Genomic DNA, 20,277 nt, shown 5'->3' with positions numbered 1-20,277 from the left:
AAATCATTTTCCTGCCCTCCTGAAAGTTCTGGGCTTCTAGTTTCTTGGACTTTCCAGGGACATCACCTCAATGGTATGGGCTTAGAAGGGAATAAATTCTTAAATTAAGGGTGGGTTTAAGACCCAAACGATTGTGAGAGGAAATGGCTTGTATAAAAGTGATGATGAGATTCTGTAAGTGATGTGTCACTTAAAAATGAAATGTTCTGTTTTTCGGGGTGGTAACTGGCCGAAGTCCTCCTCCTTGTAGATTCTATTCAACATTATTGCATCTCCATTAAAACAGCTCTCTACTTTAGTCAACTGTTATGGATGAAGCATATTAAAATGACCTTCTTTCCATTATAAAACTTCATAAAAATCCAAAAAGTGTGCAACCCTCACAGATAGCATTATAAAGCAGGTGGAAGTAGTGAGAGGTACAGTCCATTATCAAACACAAAACACACACACACCCACACCATTTCGCACCATCAATCAATGATTCAATTCCACTTTCAATCCCGAATCTTGGAAGTGCTTTTAAGAGGTAGCTAAACATTTTTACATATTTTTATATAAAGGGGAAAACAGGCACAGAAATTAAGTGACTTGCCTCAGGTCACAGTAAATCAGTGGCAGAACTGTGAACAGAATCCATGCCTTTCTCAGACCTTTGCCCTAGATGTCTAAGATGCTTAAACCTGGTAAAATCCTACTTTTTATTAATGAGTCAGTGCTGTATCATTATACATTTGTAGTCAATATCTTTCCACTGTAACGACAGCATTAAAGTTTATTGCTAACATTTAGTTCCAAAGGGTGTAGTTAATCACAGAGAGTGTATTTTAAACGGGGTTAGAAGACTATTTTAATAATCATTAGCTAGTGCATGACACCTTGCCCAACAGGACCTTTTGGATCCGTTTCACATTACGCACAACAAAAGCCTTACTCAAGGCACAGTTTTGCATCTACTATAATCCATATAGAGACTAACATGCTTCTTTAATTTTCTTCATTTCCTTCAGAGAGAGTGTTGCAGCCAAGGGACACATTCTTGTTTGTTCAACAGCTCCTCTTTCTGGCAACGAGGGAGGGGGTAAGCGGGGGGGGGGGGGGGGGGGAGTGTCATCTGTCCTCTTTAAAATAAAAAATAAATAATAATAAAAAAAAAAAACACCACACACCCGATAAATGACCTTCAGCAGAATCTTTTTAAAAACATATATGCAGCACATTTAGAACTCAGCTGGGTCACATCAGACTCACTGTTGGGAAGTAATCATGTACAGAATCCAAAAATAGCAGCCATTAAAGACCTAGCAACCAAAACATGTTTACATACCCACTGCAAGCTCACTAGTTTTGATTATATGGGGAGTATAGTAAGATCTTCTCATCTATTTTAGGTATCCACTCCCCTCATCTGCCTTTATCACAGCATTTTTCTAATTTCTATACAGAAGCAGTGGAGGGGAAGGGAAAACGAGCAAGAAAGGAAGTAAAGCGAGAGGCTGGTCACAACCACATAGGAAAAGAAGAGCCAACTGACAACTCATATAAGGAAGTCATGGACTTCTCCCTTTAGCAAAAACGTGTGTGTGACTGGCTTCATCTCAGTTGTTCCAAGTCTGCTTTTCAGAGCTATTTGCACTGTTCTGCTTTCTCCTTTTCCCTCTTCTCCTGGGCTCACATGCTCTTTAATGCAGTGTTTCCAAATGCTGGGTCACTGAAGAGCATAAATGGAGTTCTGAATTGCAAATAAAACCAGGAGAGACAGCTTGTGGCTGTCTGGCCAGGGTCATATTTGCACAAATGCATGGATAAAGAAAGTTGTAAGCTGTTTGGTCTTGAAAAGTGTGTGTGTGTGTGTGTGTGTGTGTGTGTGTGTGTGTGTGTGAATAAATGGTGGGCAGAGGCCACCTGCAGCTAAGGGCCCGCCCTAGGTTGACCAGACATCCCGATATTACGGGCTTTGTCTTATATATGCAACTATACCACCACCCCGGGGGGGAATGTTCCAATTTTTCCACCCTTGCTATCTTGTCACCCTAACTCACAGCCTCAGTTCAGGAATGGGTCACAGGACGAAAGATCAACTGATTCCATGGGACAAAAAAAACAAAAACAAAAACAAACCAACAACCACCCAGAAATGGGAGCATGATTCTAAGATTTAAAACAAGGGAAAAGAATGGGACACGTGAACAGCGAACTCCAGGCAGCACCTACCGCCCTGCAAAGGAGTTCAAGGAGTCCGAGGACACTACCCAAAGGAACTCCGCCCAGCTATGCAAGATAGTCACATATAGGGGCCCCTCAGTCACGGAGGCTCCCTCAAGCTTCCCCCTTCTGGTCTGACAGAGAGAGTGTTTTGGACAATGTTCAGAGGGAGCTGAGGAGGCAAACTCATGGCTTTTGGGGATCACAGATGGGGGGGGGTGTACACAGGAAAAGATGGGGGGGGGTAAAGTGCAGCTGGGGGCTCTGGAGGAGCCAGGAAAAGAGGCTGTAACCTGGCACACTGCAGGTAAGTGCACCAGGGTCTCGGACAGGTGCCTGATCGACAGCCCTGCAGACTGATGTTTAGAAAGTCTGCACTGCAGCAAGAAAAGCTTCATCTTCCAATGTCCCTCACCCCTGACCTGAAGGGACAGTCCTCCAGAGTGAAGAGAAGAGCCCCTCCCCTACATTCATCCATCCAATCCTTGGCCTCTGCTGCAACTGGCAATAACGGGACAATCACGGTCATACTGTGATGGTAACTTCTATAACCTTTCTATTGGGAGCTGGACTGAGACTTATTTCATACAGGATATTGAATGTAGTTATTAGCTTCAATATTTTGAGTCGCACGTTCTTTGGGGGCAGGAATTGTCTCTATTTCCTTGGGAAAGGTCTAGTTAGTACAATGCTGTAAGCAACATCATATTAATAGAATCTTGGACCCATGTTTTCAAACTTAAAGTTGGGCATCAAAATTAAAAGTACAGTAGCCTGATTTTCAAAAGGTGCTTTCCCCCACAGCTCCCACTGATTATATCAGGAGTTGTAGGTGCTCAGGATCTTTGAAAGGTTGGGCCATTTACCTAGCTGCCTACACAAAGATCTATCTTTAGCTAACTACATTTGGAAACAGTGGCCCCAATTCTTAGGCAACTTGGGGACAAATTCACCCATGGAATAAGTGGGTTCAATTATAATGGTAGCCACAGTTGAATTGACCCTCTATATTTGAGTATATGTTTACCTGAAGAAACCCTTGTCAAAGGTCAGGGTCTGGTGCCAGAAATGACAGCACATGCCATCAGAATTTGACCACTGAAAACAGTCTTCCTAAAGGGATGGTCCCCCAATTTCTACTATAAAAATCAAGTTATTAAAAGCTACCAACCAAGCTCACAGACACCTGGGGAAGTGTAAGCCTGCTGACCCCATATTTCCTTGTTTGCATTGAAAAAAAGATTGTCTATGGCGAAATTAACTTCAGCTGACATTCTGCCTCCCTAAATGCATTCAAAGTTGGATATTGACTTCCACATGGTCCCAGACTGTTGTCTATGGTTTCTCTGGGTTATTCACAAGCTGCATTCCACTGCAAAAGTGGCTGCATTTTAGTGGTGAATGCCATTCTTATAGTTTGTAGAAGGCTTTAAAACCTTCAGGGTAAAGTGCACAACTGAAAATGATTAAAGGATTGGAAAACTTGCCATACAGTGAAAGTCATGAACTCGATCTATTTAGCTTAACACAAAGATGACTTGACAGAGTCTATATGTATCTACATTAGGAACAGCAAGAATAATAAAGGGCTCTTTAATCTAGCTGAGAAATATATAAACAAGATCCAATGGCTAGAAGTTGAAGTGGACAAGTTTAAACTAGACATACGGCGCACATTTTTAATAACGAGGGTAATTAACCATTGGAACAACTTACAAAAGGCTATGGTGGATTTTTTATTACTGGAAATTTTTCAATCAAGACTGGATGTTTTTATAGAAGATATGCTCTAGTTCAAACAGAATAAAATTCAGGGAAGTCCTATGGCTTGTGTTATACACATGGTCAGCGACATGATCACAGTGGTCCCTTCTAGGCTTACAGTGTATGCATCTTTCTATCGAGCAGGGGCTGTCTACTACTGTGTCTGTACAGCAGCCAGCACAATGGGGCTGCATTCTTGATTGGCCCTTAGGCACTGCTGTAATAAAAAAAAAATAATAATAATAATATTGATGTAAAGTTAACAATTCAACATTAGAGGGGTAGCGTGTTTGCTGTTTTTACAGATCCAGACTAAGAGTCCTGTGGCACCTTATAGACTAACAGACGTATTGGAGCATGAGCTTTCATGGGTGAATACCCACTTCGTCAGATGCATGTCGCATCATGCATCCGACGAAGTGGGTATTCACCCACGAAAGCTCATGCTCCAATACGTCTGTTAGTCTATAAGGTGCCACAGGACTCTTTGCTAATTCAACATTAAAAATCAAGAATTGACAGAATTACACACAAGGAGGAGGAGGAGGATTCTCCTTGAACAATGAAAGAGGAAAAAAAAGCAGCCCCCTTATAGCTCATTTGGGTGGGTTTTTAAAAATTATTTAGATAAGTTTTGGGTTGCTTCAGTTGCTTACGAATCTGATTTTAGAGTTATATAACTGACGTCTTCATGTCAGTGCTCAGATACAGCAAGTACAATTTATGATGACTTGCACAATTTCAGGAACAAAGGAGAGATAAAACAGGCTACAAAATCAAGTCCACATAAGGGCAGGATAAAAAAAATGCATCAGATTGGACTGATACTATAAATGTTCTTAAGCAAAAAAGACTAAAACACAGCAATTGCATATTTTTAAAAAAAGTCAAAGTATTTGGTTAGTGGATTAGATTTTTCCACTACACAAAGTAGCTGTATCAAATTATTATCATGTTGTCTTAAAGCACATGCCTCAAGGGTACAGAATTATCCCTTTTAATGTTCATCATGAAAGACCCAAAGAGGCCTTAAAATATATTAAAAAAAAAAAAAAAAATTATGCTGTGGGGGTTCATCCAGGGAATTTGTTATGGCTCTTAAGTGTGTCAATCATAATAGTTTGGCAACCCATTTCCCTGACCATTAGGTAACAAAGTGGATATGAATCACTGAAGATCTGGTTAAAAGCCACAAACCATTTAGGGGCATGCCTGTTCACCCCTTCTGAAATTTTTGCACCATAACACATAGGCTTTTAATTCATTAGCCAACAGTAACTACAATAAGGAATTTATGTAGGATTTTACCAAGTCCCCTCTGGAATGGCTCAATAGTTCAAATGTTTTATTTTTTAAAGGAAAAGTGAGAGTTGCCCAGATGGTATGGCAACAGGCGCGACAAAGGATCATGAGGCATTAGTGTTTTAATGAAGGGAAAGTGACACTGTCTGTTCTTAGAGGTTTGTTTTGCATTAAGTCAGACTTCAGGGAAGCACTAACAAGGGAGCGGGAGGGGGAATTTACCAGTGCAGGCACACAAAAAAAGTCTACTCACCTGTTCTTTATCACATGAAAAGAGGTACACCTTTACCTCGATATAATGCTACCCAATATAACACAAATTCGGATATAACGCGGTAAAGCAGTGCTCCGGTGGGGACAGGGCTGCGCACTCCGGTGGATCAAAGCAAGTTCGATATAACACGGTTTCACCTATAACATGGTAAGATTTTTTGACTCCCGAGGACAGCATTATATCGAGGTAGAGGTGTACTTTATTCACTCATAAAACAACACACACCCACACCAACCCACCCACCCACACCCCCAGGCGAGTGAGCAAAAAAGAGTTTTGCAAGGCTGCAACTAGCAGGTAACCTATGGAGGAAAAATCCCCCCCCCCTTTTATTTTGAAAGCTCAAAATAGAATCTAGCAGTTTGGGGTTCACATAGCAGCAAACCATCAACTGTCACATTCTCAGCTGCCTTACGGAATATGCTATCACAGCTAACTCTTCCTGACAGAGAAGGAATATCTGTCCTTTGGTTAAATAGCCTTGAATGAATGTGTGTAATGCTACCAGAAAACATTAACTGGAGATCAGCGTGTTTTTTCTGGGCTGTGTGGGTCTTATGAAAGACACCAGCAGAATAACAATATGGCACAAAGCAAGGCAGATTTCATTACTTTGTCGTGCCTGCACTTGCTCATAACTTGGATTTACACACTGCAAATCCTCCGATCTGATTACCTCCAGTGATCATGTAAAATGCTGGCTTTAAACTCTTTGCCTCAGTGATAAAAACAGACACTTTGATTCACAACAACACATTCACAATAAAGTATACTGTAAAAGTACCTGTCCACAGCCGGGGGCATTGCACACAAACGGCCTGTCGTCTCCCATATTTCATATAGCTGGGCAAAGCTGCGGAGAAAGGAAAGAGGGATGGAAATTGTTAAATAACCTAAAAAATTCAAACTATCAGGAGCAGACTTAATTATATTCCTTTAAAGAGTGTAAGACTGCGGATATGGGGAAGAAGGGGGTTTCTGTGCCCCTAGATTACATGTACAGAAAAAGGAATTCATCCAGTCGGAGTTAAATGCTGAATTAACGTGACCCAGTAATTTTTGCATTTGCAAAGAGGAAATTTTGTCGAATAGTTAAAAGAGGAGCCATGGCAGCCTAGTCTAATGGTCAGGATAAGGGATATGTAGTCAGCACTCCAGGGTTCTTTCACGGCCTGGCCTTTCTGCTTTCTCCATCTTAGGGTATGTCTACACTGCAGCTGGGGCATGGGTAGACAGACATGGTAGCTCTGCTCAAATAAGTGCACTGAAAATAGCAGTGTAGCCAGGGGTAGCACAGGCTGTCACTCGGGCTAGCCACCTGATTACAAACCTGCCTGGACCCCCTGGATATCTCGAGCTGCCCCCTCCCCCCCCCCCCCCGCTACTGCATGTCTGTCTGCCCGCACTGGGAAGAACTCTCCCAACTGCAGTGTAAACATACCCTCAGTATCCACCCCAAACCCCCACCTGTAAATGGCGACTGTACCTACATGTCTCACAGTAGGACTCTGAGAAATAATAAACATCTGCAAAACACTCCTGTATCCTCAGATGGAAGGTACTAGAGAAAAGCAAAGTATTAATCCAACTGTTTATTTTCTTCATTGATTTTTAATATAGTATACAAAGCATGTACACACACACACACACACACACACACACGTTCTACAGAAAAATGCGCTACCCAGAAGCGGTTAGATAAATCGAGTCTGCTCTGCATACAAGTTATATTTTCAATGGGAGAGAACTAAAATTTGTCATTTAATTAATTAAGGGATTATAGGAGTGGTGCTCCATTTTACAAGGCAATAATCTGGCTCCCTAGTGGGTAAACTACATGGCTGATGGCAAGGGTAGTTTATCACAGATTATAGCCAAGGATAACAAAGCACTCTGTCCTATTATGCTACAAGTGAAGCTATTCTTATTAATAAAAAATAAGAGTAAATAAAGTAACCCCCACCACCTCAAATTCTAGAAATAATGGTTCCATCCACCCACTGATATTTTTATAGCTGGATTTTAAAAAGCTATAATAAAGAAAATGTTATCTCTTCAGGGGGTTTACTGTGTGAACGTGTTCTGACTGTTCATTTTGCTTCCAGTCTCTCTTTCTGAGTTACGCTCTTGGCTGCAGAAAGCCGACATGCATCACTGGAGCCAAGAACAGAAATGGAACCAGAATTCAGCCAAAATTAGTTCATAAAAAAAGTACACACTTTTTGTTTAGATTTTAAAATTTCTAACCATGTAAAAACACCTCAGTAGTACTGAGAGGGTGGAGAGAGTTATTTTTAGGAACTATATGGAAAGTACTCTAGTGATGCAGCAAAACAAGCCTTGGGGGGTATGTGGGAGAAGTTTGCAGTTTAATGGGAGCTAAAGATGGCTTAGGGGTGTAAAGTAATAGCATATCTGAAAGGACTGAGGAGATGTGGAGCTTTTCCCTCCCTAGAGTGCTTGATCAAATCTCGCCCAAGTTGGTCCTGGCTAAAAACTGTTCCCTGTTTAGCAGCCTGTGTGAAATGAGTGGATTGCAATTCTGTTCTTTCTAAAGCGTATCTACAAAGTCTGCTATCACAATTTGGACTACGTTTAGATTTATTAAGCAAATGAACTCTAGGCCCTATATAAACATGAAAAAGCAATGGGTAAATAGCCTCCAAACAAAAATATAATGGACTGGCAACAAGGGTGCTTCATAATTTGCACATAAAATGAGGTTAACCACAAATATTAGCTCCCCCCCTCCCCCCCACACACACACCTTCCAGAAAACTCAGGAAGTTAAATGGGCCTTGCAGAGTGCACTGAAGGTTAGTTAATAAGCTCAAAAGATCCTAGAGGAAGCAGATTGGCTTGGGATTTTGTTTGTGGTTGGGGAAGGAGAACAGTTCCAATGGCAATGGTCCCTCACAGAAAATGCTCTGCTAGCAGTCCCTCCTTCAGAAACCACAGGATTGTCAGCTCAGAGGCTTCTCCTGATCAGAAAAACCCCACGAGAGACTCAGCTGGGAAGCAAACTGCTTAAGACTTTATAAAGCAACAACAACCACCACCACCACCATCATTATCTTAAATTGTACCTGTAAATTAATATAGATCCTGGAACACCATCATAGTACAAAGCAGGAGTTTTCTCATGGATCTGAAGATTATGGCCTAGAGAGCTCCTGACAGTGATCTAATCTTGAGTGGCAAAGGCATGGCAGATAACAGCAAGAGGAGTATCTAAAATATGTCAGAAGCCTCAACAAGCACAGATAGGGGAAGGGGGGGGGGGGGGGGAGAAAGAGAACAAACCAGTCTCGGCCACATCTGTCTAAGATTCCAACTCAGACCCCAAATTGTTAACTTGAGAAACAAAAAGGTGAGAGTGCACTCCCTCTAATCAAGGGGGCTGATCTCCACCACTTTGAGTTTCTAACCAGAGTCTACAAACATCACCACACTCTTCTCCAGACTGATCTTCAGCCAGCTAGCCCTCATTCTAGACCTAATCTCATTCAGGCATTGGGTAAAATCACTCACATGCATCAGATGACACCAGAAAAGGGAGATATAGATGTGGGTGTTATCAACAGGGGTGTTATCAACAACATATTGAAAACAGGATAAGTCCATGCTTCTTCAATAACTAACGTATACAAAGCCTTCAAACAGGAGGAATGACAAGGTCAAATGACGCAGTAACGTGCATGTCTGCCCCATGCTCATTCACTCAGAACAACTCTCTGAAATCTAGAAAGAAAGGAGCAAAGCGACCAGACAAACTCCATTAGCCCCAGCTAAGGACCAGAACCATCTCCCCAGAACCTTGTGGTCAGCTGTATCAAAGGAAGCAGATGGATCTAAAAGAGCCAACATGGTCAATTTACCTTTGATTTCTTCCTTTAGATGGATAATGCAACTGATGCTGTTTCTGTACCATAACCAGATCAGAAATCTAACTGGAGTGAAGGAAAAGTTAAGACTCCCTCCAAATCCTGCTAGAATTGCTTTGTCGCCACCTTTCCCAGAAGAAAGTAAATTTTGAAACACGATGGTAATTTGGAAGGACTAACAGTATCAAGAGATGGTGTACTAAGACAAGACCTAACAATTGCCTATTCAAAGGAAGCTGGTACCCTGTTCTCCCAAAAGGATGTGATGGTATTCACCAAGCATAGTCCCAGTATATCCAGCTGGTTTTTACCAACCAGGAAAGACATAGGTCCAACATGCAGTCCAAAGACTCCTCAGTACCTCCAGACATTAGGTCAGCAACCATTTTAGTGTGGTCTATGGACTCAACCCAAAACAGCACATCAGGTATTCCAGATTTCTAATCCCTGGTTAGACAATAACTTGTGTGGTCTTTGACAAGTTGATTCCCATCTTCATGCTTCAATTTCTCCATTTGTAAAAGGAGACACACTCTGTGAAGCAAGGGATGGTTAACGATTAACGTTTAAACATCACTTTGAAGATGTAAACTGCTATGATTGCCAAGTCTTCAAGCTGTTAATCTCAGTACCAAGGATTGTATGCCTATGGAGACTATGCTCCCCTCTCTGAGAGCCAGGGGTTAGGTACACTGGTGAGGCTGCGTACGAGGGGAGATTGCATTGTCAAGACAGCCATGGGGAGTGAAGTCCTCTGTCAGTCCAGTGGTGAATTTCATCAGCAATTTTAAAACAGCAGGTTTTGGAGCTATTAAACCATTGAAGAAAGAGCAATCATGTTGTGATAACAGGAGAATGGCAGACAAGGAATGGATGAAAAGGTGGCATTAGTTATCTTTTAAAGTTTTGCAAAAATCCACCTTAAAAAAAGGTGAAGTTACTGAATGGTGAAAGGGTGAAGACTTATGAAGTTAAAACTTTAACACAGTTTGGGGTTTTAAATGGAGCTGCATGGTGTACTTAGCTAGGAGAAGTGATTTTTCTAATAAAAAGTCTATTAAATTTGCAGGATGATAAGAAGGGCTGCTCTAATTTACAAGGCAAAAATCCTTACTTTTCCTTAATTAATGTAATGTCAGACATCTGTCACTTAAACAGCTTGTTTCCTCCACCAATACTTAAGATTTTGGGTCTCTCTTCATTTGGTATTTATGCTTCCAGTTCACATAAAAGCGGATTGTGACATTAAAAAAAAAAAAAAAAAAAAAAAAAAAAAAAGAATCAGTAGACACTCTTGTGGCTTTGATAAAACTAATCAAAACTGAGGAAAAAACAACCACCATATTTCAGGTTCCCCCCCCCCAGACACTTCTGACAGTGTAACAAGCAGCTCTGTTTAAACATTTGAAGACTTGTGCACTATGAGAATTGCAGTTAACGGATCTTGCAAGATATTAGGAGGATTCATTTTGTCCCTCAAAAACTATTAACTGCTCACTCACTAAGAACAATAACCTGCATGTAAATACATGTACAGAGATTTATATCACATTTAGTCAGGATAAATTGCTTCAATAAACTCTATTCTTAAGAAAAAGACAGAATAAGCAGATGACTGGATACTGGGAGAACAGCATTTTTATTCCTTTTCCCCACAGCCCCAGGACCATATTTTGCTGTTTTGATTATTTTTAGCATGTTTGAAAATGCAACGTAAAGCAAAGAATTAGATTATTGAATCATTCTTTAAAATTCTGTCAGTGCACTTCTGAAGAGCATCTGCCACCTCATGGAAAGTTTTGGGAAAAAACAAAAACAAAAAAGACATTCTACTGAGGGCATGGCTACACTTGTGAGTTAGAGCACATTAAAGCAGCCCAGTGCGCTCTAACTCACAACCCGCCTACACTGGCAAGGCACGTAGAGCGCTCTGACTCCGTGGCTAGTGCGCCCCTGGTACTACACCTCAGTGAGTAGAATAATGTTTGATGCGCCCCTGCTGGAGCGCCGCGGCCTGTTAATGCGCTCCGATCGGCCTCCAGAAGTGTCCCACAACGCCTGTTCTAGCCACTCTGGTCATCAGTTTGAACTCTACTGCCCTGCCCTCAGCTGACCAACCATCAGACCCACCATTTAAATTCTCTGGGAATTTTGAAAATCCCCTTCCTGTTTGCTCAGCCAGGCATGGAGCGAATCTTTCCAGGTGACCATGCCTCTACGCGCCAGGCGATCCCCAGTATGGAGCAATGGTGAGGTGCTGGACCTCATCAGTGTTTGGGGGAGGAAGCTGTCCAGTCCCAGCTGCGCTCCAGCTGTAGGAATTACGATACCTTCAGGCAGATATCAAGGGACATGATGGAAAGGGGCCATGACCGGGACACTCTGCAGTGCAGGGTTTAAGTGAAGGAGCTACTGCAAAGCCCACAAGGCAAACAGCCACTCCGGTGCTGCCCCTGCGACCTGCCATTTTTACAAAGAGCTGGATGTGATACTTGGGGGTGACCCCACCTCTACTCCGAGTACCACCATGAACACTTCAGAGCCCAGTCTAACAAGGCAGGAGGAGGAGCAGCAAAGCAGGAGCAAGGGTGCTGAGGAGGGGGAAGACACCCCAGCATCCCTAGATGCATGCAGCCAGGACCTGTTCTCAAGCCAGGAGGAAGGTAGCCAGTCATGACGGCTGGTGCTTGGGGAAGGACAAACACCAGAGGAAGTTCCCAGTAAGCGGCTTTTATTTTGGGAAGGAAGTTATTCGGTGCGGGCTCTTGGGGTGAAGAGGGTTAGGGCTGCACGCACGCCTAGATGCAGAATAGGGCATTGATGTGCTCTCTCACATCGCGGTAACCGGACTCAGTGATCTCTTCAAAGGTCTCAGCCAGAACTTGGGCAATGTGCTTGTGCGGGTTTCGTGGGAGAGCCACTGTGGTCCTTGTCCCAGTCAGGCTAACATGTCCGCGCCACTGTGCCGTGAGGGGCGGGGGGGACCATTGCTGCACACAGGCAAGCTGCATATGGGCCAGGGTGGAAGCTGACTGTAGTAGAAGATCCTCGCTTGCTTCCCAGGTCACCCTCAGCAGCGAGATATCTTCCAGGACGAACCCCTGTGGAAAATGTGGGGATAGTGTTCAGTATAGGGGCCCCCTGCAGCTGTTGGCTCTCCCCAAGGCACAGAAACCCAGAGGACAGTACAGCCATGAAAGAATCAGTCCACTTTGACCCTGTGCTTATTCACCATTTTGGGGTTCCTGTGGGTTATGTGCGCTCACTTGGGGACGGGCAAATTATGTTATTGTGTAGACTGTGCTTGCCCTCCTTAAGTACGGGGGAATCATTGCTCTGTCTGGTGTGAACAATGCTGCTTCTGTTAAGTGTTGCATTTTGCCTTTACAGATGCAACCTTGAGATCTCAGCCGTCTGTGTTATCACTGGCTGAGAGGCTGCGAAGAATCAGGAAGAGGCCACGTAGAAGCAAAGAGGACATGCTGCATGAAGTCAGGCAGCACCCCTTTAATGAAAATCAAAAAGTGCAGGAGTGGCGGGAGAGTGAAAGGAGGGTCTGCCAGCAGAATGCGGAGCGCCGGCACCAAAGCACGGAGCGGCTGATAAGCATCATGGAGTGCCAAGCGGACTCGATCCAGGCGCTCGTACCCATGCAGGCGGAGCACTACTGCACCCTCCCCCCCCCCCCACACACACACTGCAGCCCTTGTCCCAAAACTCTTTCCCTTGTGCCCCCATGTCACCTCCAACCCACTTTCCCAAACATCTGGGTTCTTATCGCCACCAGCTGCCTCCAACACCTGTAGCTTCACCACCCAGCCCTGAAAACTACGACCCTTACCCACCGCACTCAACCCCCATCCCCATGCAGTACAGCCATCCTGAAGTGCAGCACTCACTGCACAGCACTCCAAACAGGAAGGCTGAGTATGATACCAGGACATACGCAAATCTGAGATTGTACCGTTCCCCACCCCACCCCCTTGCCCTGTTTCCCAAACAAACAGTTGTGTTTCTTTTCAATAAATGGATTTTTTTTGCTTTGAAAACATTCTTTATTATTGCATACAGTAAAAGCTACCTTAGCCCAGGAAAGCAACAGGCACTGCAAGTCAGTGCATCATACGTAGCAAACACAGATTCCTACTAACATTGGAACCACTGCACTTCACTCCCATGCGGGGCACCAGACATTAATGGTGGCTTTCAGCCTCAAACTGCTCCCTCAAGGCATCCCTAATCCTTGCAGCCCTGTGCTGGGCCCCTCTAATAGCCCTGCTCTCTGGCTGTTCAAATTCAGGTGTTGAACCTCCAAGTTCCATGCTTGAGTGAATCTTTCACCCTTCCCTTCCCAAATGTTATGGAGGGTACAGCACGCGGATATAACCGCGGGGATGCTGTTATCGGCCAGGTCCAGCTTCCCATATAGAGAGCACCAGCAGCTCTTTAAATGGCCAAAAGCACACTCCACAGTCATTCTGCACCGGCTCAGCCTGTTGTTGAACCGCTTCTTGCTGCTGTCAAGGCTCCCTGTGTAGGGTTTCATGAGCACGGCATTAAAGGGTAGGCAGGGTCTCCAAGAATCACAATGGGCATTTGAACTTCCCCTACAGTGATCTTCTGGTCTGGGGGAAAAAAGTCCCGACTTGCAGCTTCCTGAACAGGCCAGTGTTCTGAAAGATGCGTGCGTCATGCACCTTTCCGAGCCAGCCTGCGTTAACGTCAACGAAACGCCCACAGTGATCCACAAGCGCCTGGAGAACCATAGAGAAATAGCCCTTCTGATTAACGTACTCGGAGGCTAGATGGGCTGGTGCCAGAATTGGAATGTGTCCCATCTATTGCCCCTCCGCAGTTAGGGAAACCCATTTGTGCAAAGCCAGCCACAATGTCACGCACGTTACCCAGAGTCACTGTTCTTCTGAGCAGGATGCCATTAATGGCCCTGCAAACTCGGTCAACTTCCCCACTCCAAACTGGTTAGCGACCGATCAGTAGCTGTCTGGATTTGCCATTTTCCAGATTGCAATAGCCAGCCGCTTCTCCACCGGCAGGGCAGCTCTCAATCTCGTGTCCTTGCGCCGCAGGGTGGGGGCGAGCTCATCACACAGTCCCATGAAAGTGGCTTTTCTCATCCGAAAGTTCTGCAGCCAGCCACTGTTAGTCATCCCAGACTTGCATGACGATGTGATCCAACCACTCGGTGCTTGTTTCCCGAGTCCAAAAGCGCTGTTCCACCGTGGTGAGCATGTCTGTGAATGCCACAAGCAATCTCATGCCGTACGCATTACTCGAGTCGATATCATCGTCGGAGGCCTCACTGTCACTTTGGATCTTAAGGAATAACTCGACTGCCAAATAATGATGTGCTGGCGAGACTCGTCAGCATATTCCTCAGCAGTTCGGGCTCCATTCCCGCAGACTGAAAGGGAAGACAGAGCGCACAGTACAAAAAACGTTGAAAGATGGTGCCAATTGCGGACGGAAGCAGAGGGATTGCTGGGATGTGAACCGATGCATCAAGACTGAGGGGAAAAACAACTGAGGAGAGTTGGCAGTTTTTCAAAGGGACACTATTAAGGGCCCAAAAGCAAGCTATTCTGCTGGTTAGGAAAGATAGAAAATGTGGCAAAAGACCACCTTGGCTTAACCACGAGATCTTGCATGATCTAAAAAATAAAAAGGAGTCATAAAAAAATGGAAACTAGGACAGATTACAAAGGATGAATATAGGCAAACAACACAGGAATGCAGGGGCAAGATTAGAAAGGAAAAGGCACAAAATGAGCTCAAACTAGCTACAGGAATAAAGGGAAACAAGAAGACTTTTTATCAATACATTAAAGCAAGAGGAAGACCAAAGACAGGGTAGGCCCACTGCTCAGTGAAGAGGGAAGAAACAGTAAGAGGAAACTTGGAAATGGCAGAGATGCTTAATGACTTCTTTGTTTCGGTCTTCACTGAGAAGTCTGAAGGAATGCCTAACATAGTGAATGCTAATGGGAAGGGGGTAGGTTTAGCAGATTAAAAAATAAAATAATAATAATAATAATAATAATCACTTAGAAAAGTTAGATGCCTGCAAGTCACCAGGGCCTAATGAAATGCATCCTAGAATACTCAAGGAGCTAAAAGAGGAGGTATCTGAGCCTCTAGCTATTATCTTTGGAAAATCATGGGAGACAGGAGAGATTCCAGAAGACTGGAAAAGGGCAAATATAGTGCCCATCTATAAAAAGGGAAATAAAAACAACCCAGGAAACTACAGAACAGTTAGTTTAACTTCTGTGCCAGGGAAGATAATGGAGCAAGTAATTAAGGAAATCATCTGCAAACACTTGGAAGGTGGTAAAGTGATAGGGAATAGCCAGCATGGATTTGTTAAGAACAAATCGTGTCAAACCAATCTGATAGCTTTCTTTGATAGGATAACGAGTCTTGTGGATAAGGGAGAAGCTGTGGATGTGGTATACCTAGACTTTAGTAAGGCATTTGATACGGTCTCGCATGATATTCTTATCGATAAACTAGACAAATACAATTTAGATGGGGCTACTATAAGGTGGGTGCATAACTGGCTGGATAACCGTACTCAGAGAGTTGTTATTAATGGTTCCCAAGCCTGCTGGAAAGGCATAACGAGTGGGGTACCGCAGGGGTCTGTTTTGGGACCGGCTCTGTTCAATATCTTCATTAACGACTTAGATATTGGCATAGAAAGTACGCTTATTAAGTCTGCGGATGATACCAAACTGGGAGGTATTGCAACTGCTTTGGAGGACAGGATGAAGTTTAACAAAGACAAATGCAAAGTGCTCCACTTAGGAAGAAAAAAAATCAGTTTCACACATATGGGAAGAGACTGTCTAGGAAGGAGTACGGCAGAAAGGGATCTAGGGGTTATAGTGGACCACAAGCTAAATATGAGTCAACAGTGTGATGCTGTTGCAAAAAAAGCAAACATGATTCTGGGATGTATTAACAGGTGTGTTGTGAGCAAGACACGAGAAGTCATTCTTCCGCTCTACTCTGGTTAGGCCTCAGCTGGAGTATTGTGTCCAGTTCTGGGCACCGCATTTCAAGAAAGATGTGGAGAAATTGGAAAGGGTCCAGAGAAGAGCAACAAGAATGATTAAAGGTCTTGAGAACATGACCTATGAAGGAAGGCTGAAAGAATTGGGTTTGTTTAGTTTGGAAAAGAGAAGACTGAGAGGGGACATGATAGCAGTTTTCAGGTATCTAAAAGGGTGCCACAAGGAGGAGGGAGAAAACTTGCTCACCTTAGCCTCTAAGGATAGAACAAGAAGCAATGGGCTTAAACTGCAGCAAGGGAGGTCTAGGTTGGACATTAGGAAACAGTTCCTAACTGTCAGGGTGGTTAAACACTAGAATAAATTGCCTAGGGAGGTTGTGGAATCTCCATCTCTGGAGATATTTAAGAGTAGGTTAGATAAATGTCTATCAGGGATGGTCTAGACAGTATTTGGTCCTGCCATGCGGGCAGGGGACTGGACTCGATGACCTCTCGAGGTCCCTTCCAGTCCTAGAATCTATGAATCACGGGAAGTGGGACAGGACCCAGAATGCCCTGCACCCCCCGCACCTTTCCCACAACCCACAGCACCAGAATGGGAAGAGGTGCTCTGTGGGATAGCTGCCCACAGTGCACTGCTCCCAATGCCGCTGCAAGTGCCGCAAATGTGGCCACGCCAGTGCGCTAGCAGCTGTCAGTGTGGACAGACTGCAGCGCTTTCCCTACTGCGCTCTACGAAGGCTGGTTTAACTCAAAGCGCTCTACATTTGCAAGTGTAGCCATGCAAAAGCTTCTGCTTCCAGAGCCTGTATATTTTCTTATTCCCACCCCTCAAACCCTTAAGTAACATATGAAAACAAGAGCTTTGTTTCTAAGGTGCTTATTCCCCCGCTTAAATTGTTGACTGTAATACCATCATCATTTCCAGAGCAAGACCATTACAGTGTCACAAAAAGATTTACGAGTCTTCACAAGAGGAGTGTAGACAATAGTATAACACCTCACCCTTCTCTAGCATGGTTCATCCAAGAAATTCAGTTTGCAAAAATCAATGCTCAATGCTGGACATTTTTTCCTGTGAAATATATGGCTCTCCATTCTCAGGGACTGTTTGTTATTTTTGATACCGAGATGAGTGAGGAAAAATCATTTAAAATGGTTTCTGAACATGCCAGAAGGCAAGGCTTACACAGAAGATGTGCGTTTCGGATAATGTCGACGATGAGCCAGGCACTTTCCAAACAGAAATAAGACACAACCCCTACTCCAAGGAGCTTACAATTGAGACCTATTCCAAGCTCTGCCACTGACTTGCTCTGTGACCTTGGGCAAGTCACTTCCCACCATGTGTCTCAGTTTCTCCAGCTGTAAAGTGGAAATGATGCTTACCCACCTTTGTAAGCACTTTGAGAATTGTGCATAAGTAGTATTACCACTGCATTAACTACTTTTTCACACGATATAATAAAGTTATAGATTTGGCTCCACAAGGAAGTTTAACAAAGCAAAACCTTCACTAATTCAAACTAATGACTGAGACTCCTTGCACATTAACACATTAGAGCAAAGATAAACACCAAAGATACTGCATCAAAGTGCACTCTGCTCATGTATTTGACATGTGTAATATGAAAATACTTTATTGCTTGCCATATTGAAATATATTTTGTGAATAATGAAGGCTTATTAAATGAAGACCTCCCAAACATTCATATTACATTTTCAGGAATTTCAAGATAGACCATTGGGGTTTTTGGAAGAATTATTAGGTTTGTGGATTAGTAGAGTGAGAATTAGCAAGACTCTACTATATTTAGATTTTCCAAAAATTCAGAGTCAGGAGTGTAAGTGTTTTGGTGCAGGCACATCTATTTTGTCCATCTGCACACCACCTACCATGCTGTGATTACTTAATACAGTCACGAGGCCCAACCAAAATGTGCTTGCAGAATACAACTTACCAAAAGTGTTGGGAACTAGAAAAATTCAACCAAATCAAAGTATCAGATTGTGAATCACAATAGGACATACCTATAACAGGACACGGACTTGCTTTGGAACTGGATCACTTTTGAAGCATTTGAGATTCCACACCTGAAGATGGATAGTGGAACAGACAACACAAGAACCTAGGAGACAGCCTTGGAGGGAGGAATGTCACTTATGGGAGTGAATTTAACAGTTCTAAAGGCTTTGATATAGGTTGCCAGGAGCTAAACAATCTCTCATGCTTAGCACTTTTGCTAAGGAGGTTCAGCAAGGGAGGTCTAGGTTGGACATTAGGAACTTTTTCCTAACTGTCAGGGTGGCTAAACACTGGAATAAATTGCCTAGGGAGGTTGTGGAATCTCCATCTCTGGAGATATTTAAGAGTAGGTTAGATAAATGTCTATCAGGGATGGTCTAGACAGTATTTGGTCCTGCCATGCGGGCAGGGGACTGGACTCGATGACCTCTCGAGGTCCCTTCCAGTCCTAGAATCTATGAATCTATAATGGATTAAACTCTCCTCTAAATTCTGTCTGCACAGGTATTGAACACCTTTAAAACTGAATAAGTCAATTTACTTTGTTGCTAGACTCTCCTCAAGCTAGAACACAATTAACCCAAACAATCTTGTCAAACATTGAGAACCACTGGTGTAAACAACCAGGGGTACACAGAGGTCTTCCAGTGGGTACATCAACTCATCTAGATATTTGCCTAGTTTTACAACAGGCTACATAAAAAGCACTAGCGAAGTCAGTACAAACTTAAATTTCATACAATTACTTATTTATACTGCTCTATACACACTATACACTGAAATGTAAGTACAATATTTATTTCCAATTGATTTATTTTATAATTATATGGTAAAAATGAGACAGTAAGCAGTTCTTCAGTAATAGTGTGCTGTGACACTGATTTTGTAAGCAAGCAATTTAAGTGAGGTACGCAAGACAAAAGTCAGGCTTCTGAAAAAGAGGTACAGTAGTCTGGAAAGGTTGAGAGCAACTGGTCTACACAATTGATTGGCGTGGGGGGAGGGTTGTTAATTTCAGCTAATTTAACTGAAAAATAAGCATTTTTGCCCATGTAGACAGGGCCTTATATGTCTCTCATAACAAATGAAAGGGAAAAGGTGGCAGAGAGGGAGAGATGTGATATAAAATGACATCTCCCCTTACTACAAAAGTTTAGGCCATGTCTACCTTCCAATTATGTCAGTAAAACTTATGTTGCTCGGGGTGTGAAAAAACAAACACCCGAGTGACATAAGTTTTGCCGGCATAAGCACTCGTGTGCACAACACTATGTCGGCAGGAGAGCGTATCTGGCAGACATAGTTATCGCCACTCGTTTAGGTGGTTTCATTATGTTGACAGGAGAACTCTCCTGTCGGCATAGAGCGGCTACCAGAGCGATCTTACAGCAGTGAAGCTGTATTGGTATAGCTGTGATGCTGTAAGCTTTTTAGTGTCGACATGGCCTTCGTTATACAGCAAACTGAAGTGCCTATCACGCTACTTACTTGTGATGAGAATCATATTTGGGAGATTATTGAAATAAACAAAAATGACTCCTCACATCAATCAAAAGTTCAAACAATTATTTTTAAATAAGTTTAATGCCGCAGTGATTAGGCCTCAACTGGAGTAGTGTATCCAGTTTTAACTGCCATGTTTCAGGAAAGATGTGGACAAATTGGAGGAAGTCCAGAGAAGAGCAACAAAAAGTATTAAAGGTCTAGAAAACCTGGCCTATGAGGGAAGATTGAAAAAACTGGGTTTGTTTAGTATGGAAAAGAGGAGACATAACAGGTTTCAAGTACA

The 20,277-nt window shown here is 43.3% G+C and overlaps 1 protein-coding gene across 1 annotated transcript in view; it reads right to left on the bottom strand.

Annotated features, from left to right (window-relative positions):
• Nucleotides 1-20,277, bottom strand: part of LOC135891714 (cyclic AMP-dependent transcription factor ATF-7) — a 101,815-nt gene that overhangs the window by 61,179 nt on the left and 20,359 nt on the right. The window contains exon 2 of the mRNA XM_065419351.1: nt 6,330-6,398. Within this exon, the coding sequence (XP_065275423.1) occupies nt 6,330-6,377 (48 nt within the window). The 5' untranslated portion in view covers nt 6,378-6,398. The remainder of the gene's footprint in view (nt 1-6,329; nt 6,399-20,277) is intronic.

The sequence above is a fragment of the Emys orbicularis genome, chromosome 19 (assembly GCF_028017835.1).
Source record: "Emys orbicularis isolate rEmyOrb1 chromosome 19, rEmyOrb1.hap1, whole genome shotgun sequence".
NCBI classification, from domain to species: Eukaryota; Metazoa; Chordata; order Testudines; family Emydidae; genus Emys; species Emys orbicularis.
This window is presented reverse-complemented; position numbering and strand designations above follow the sequence as displayed.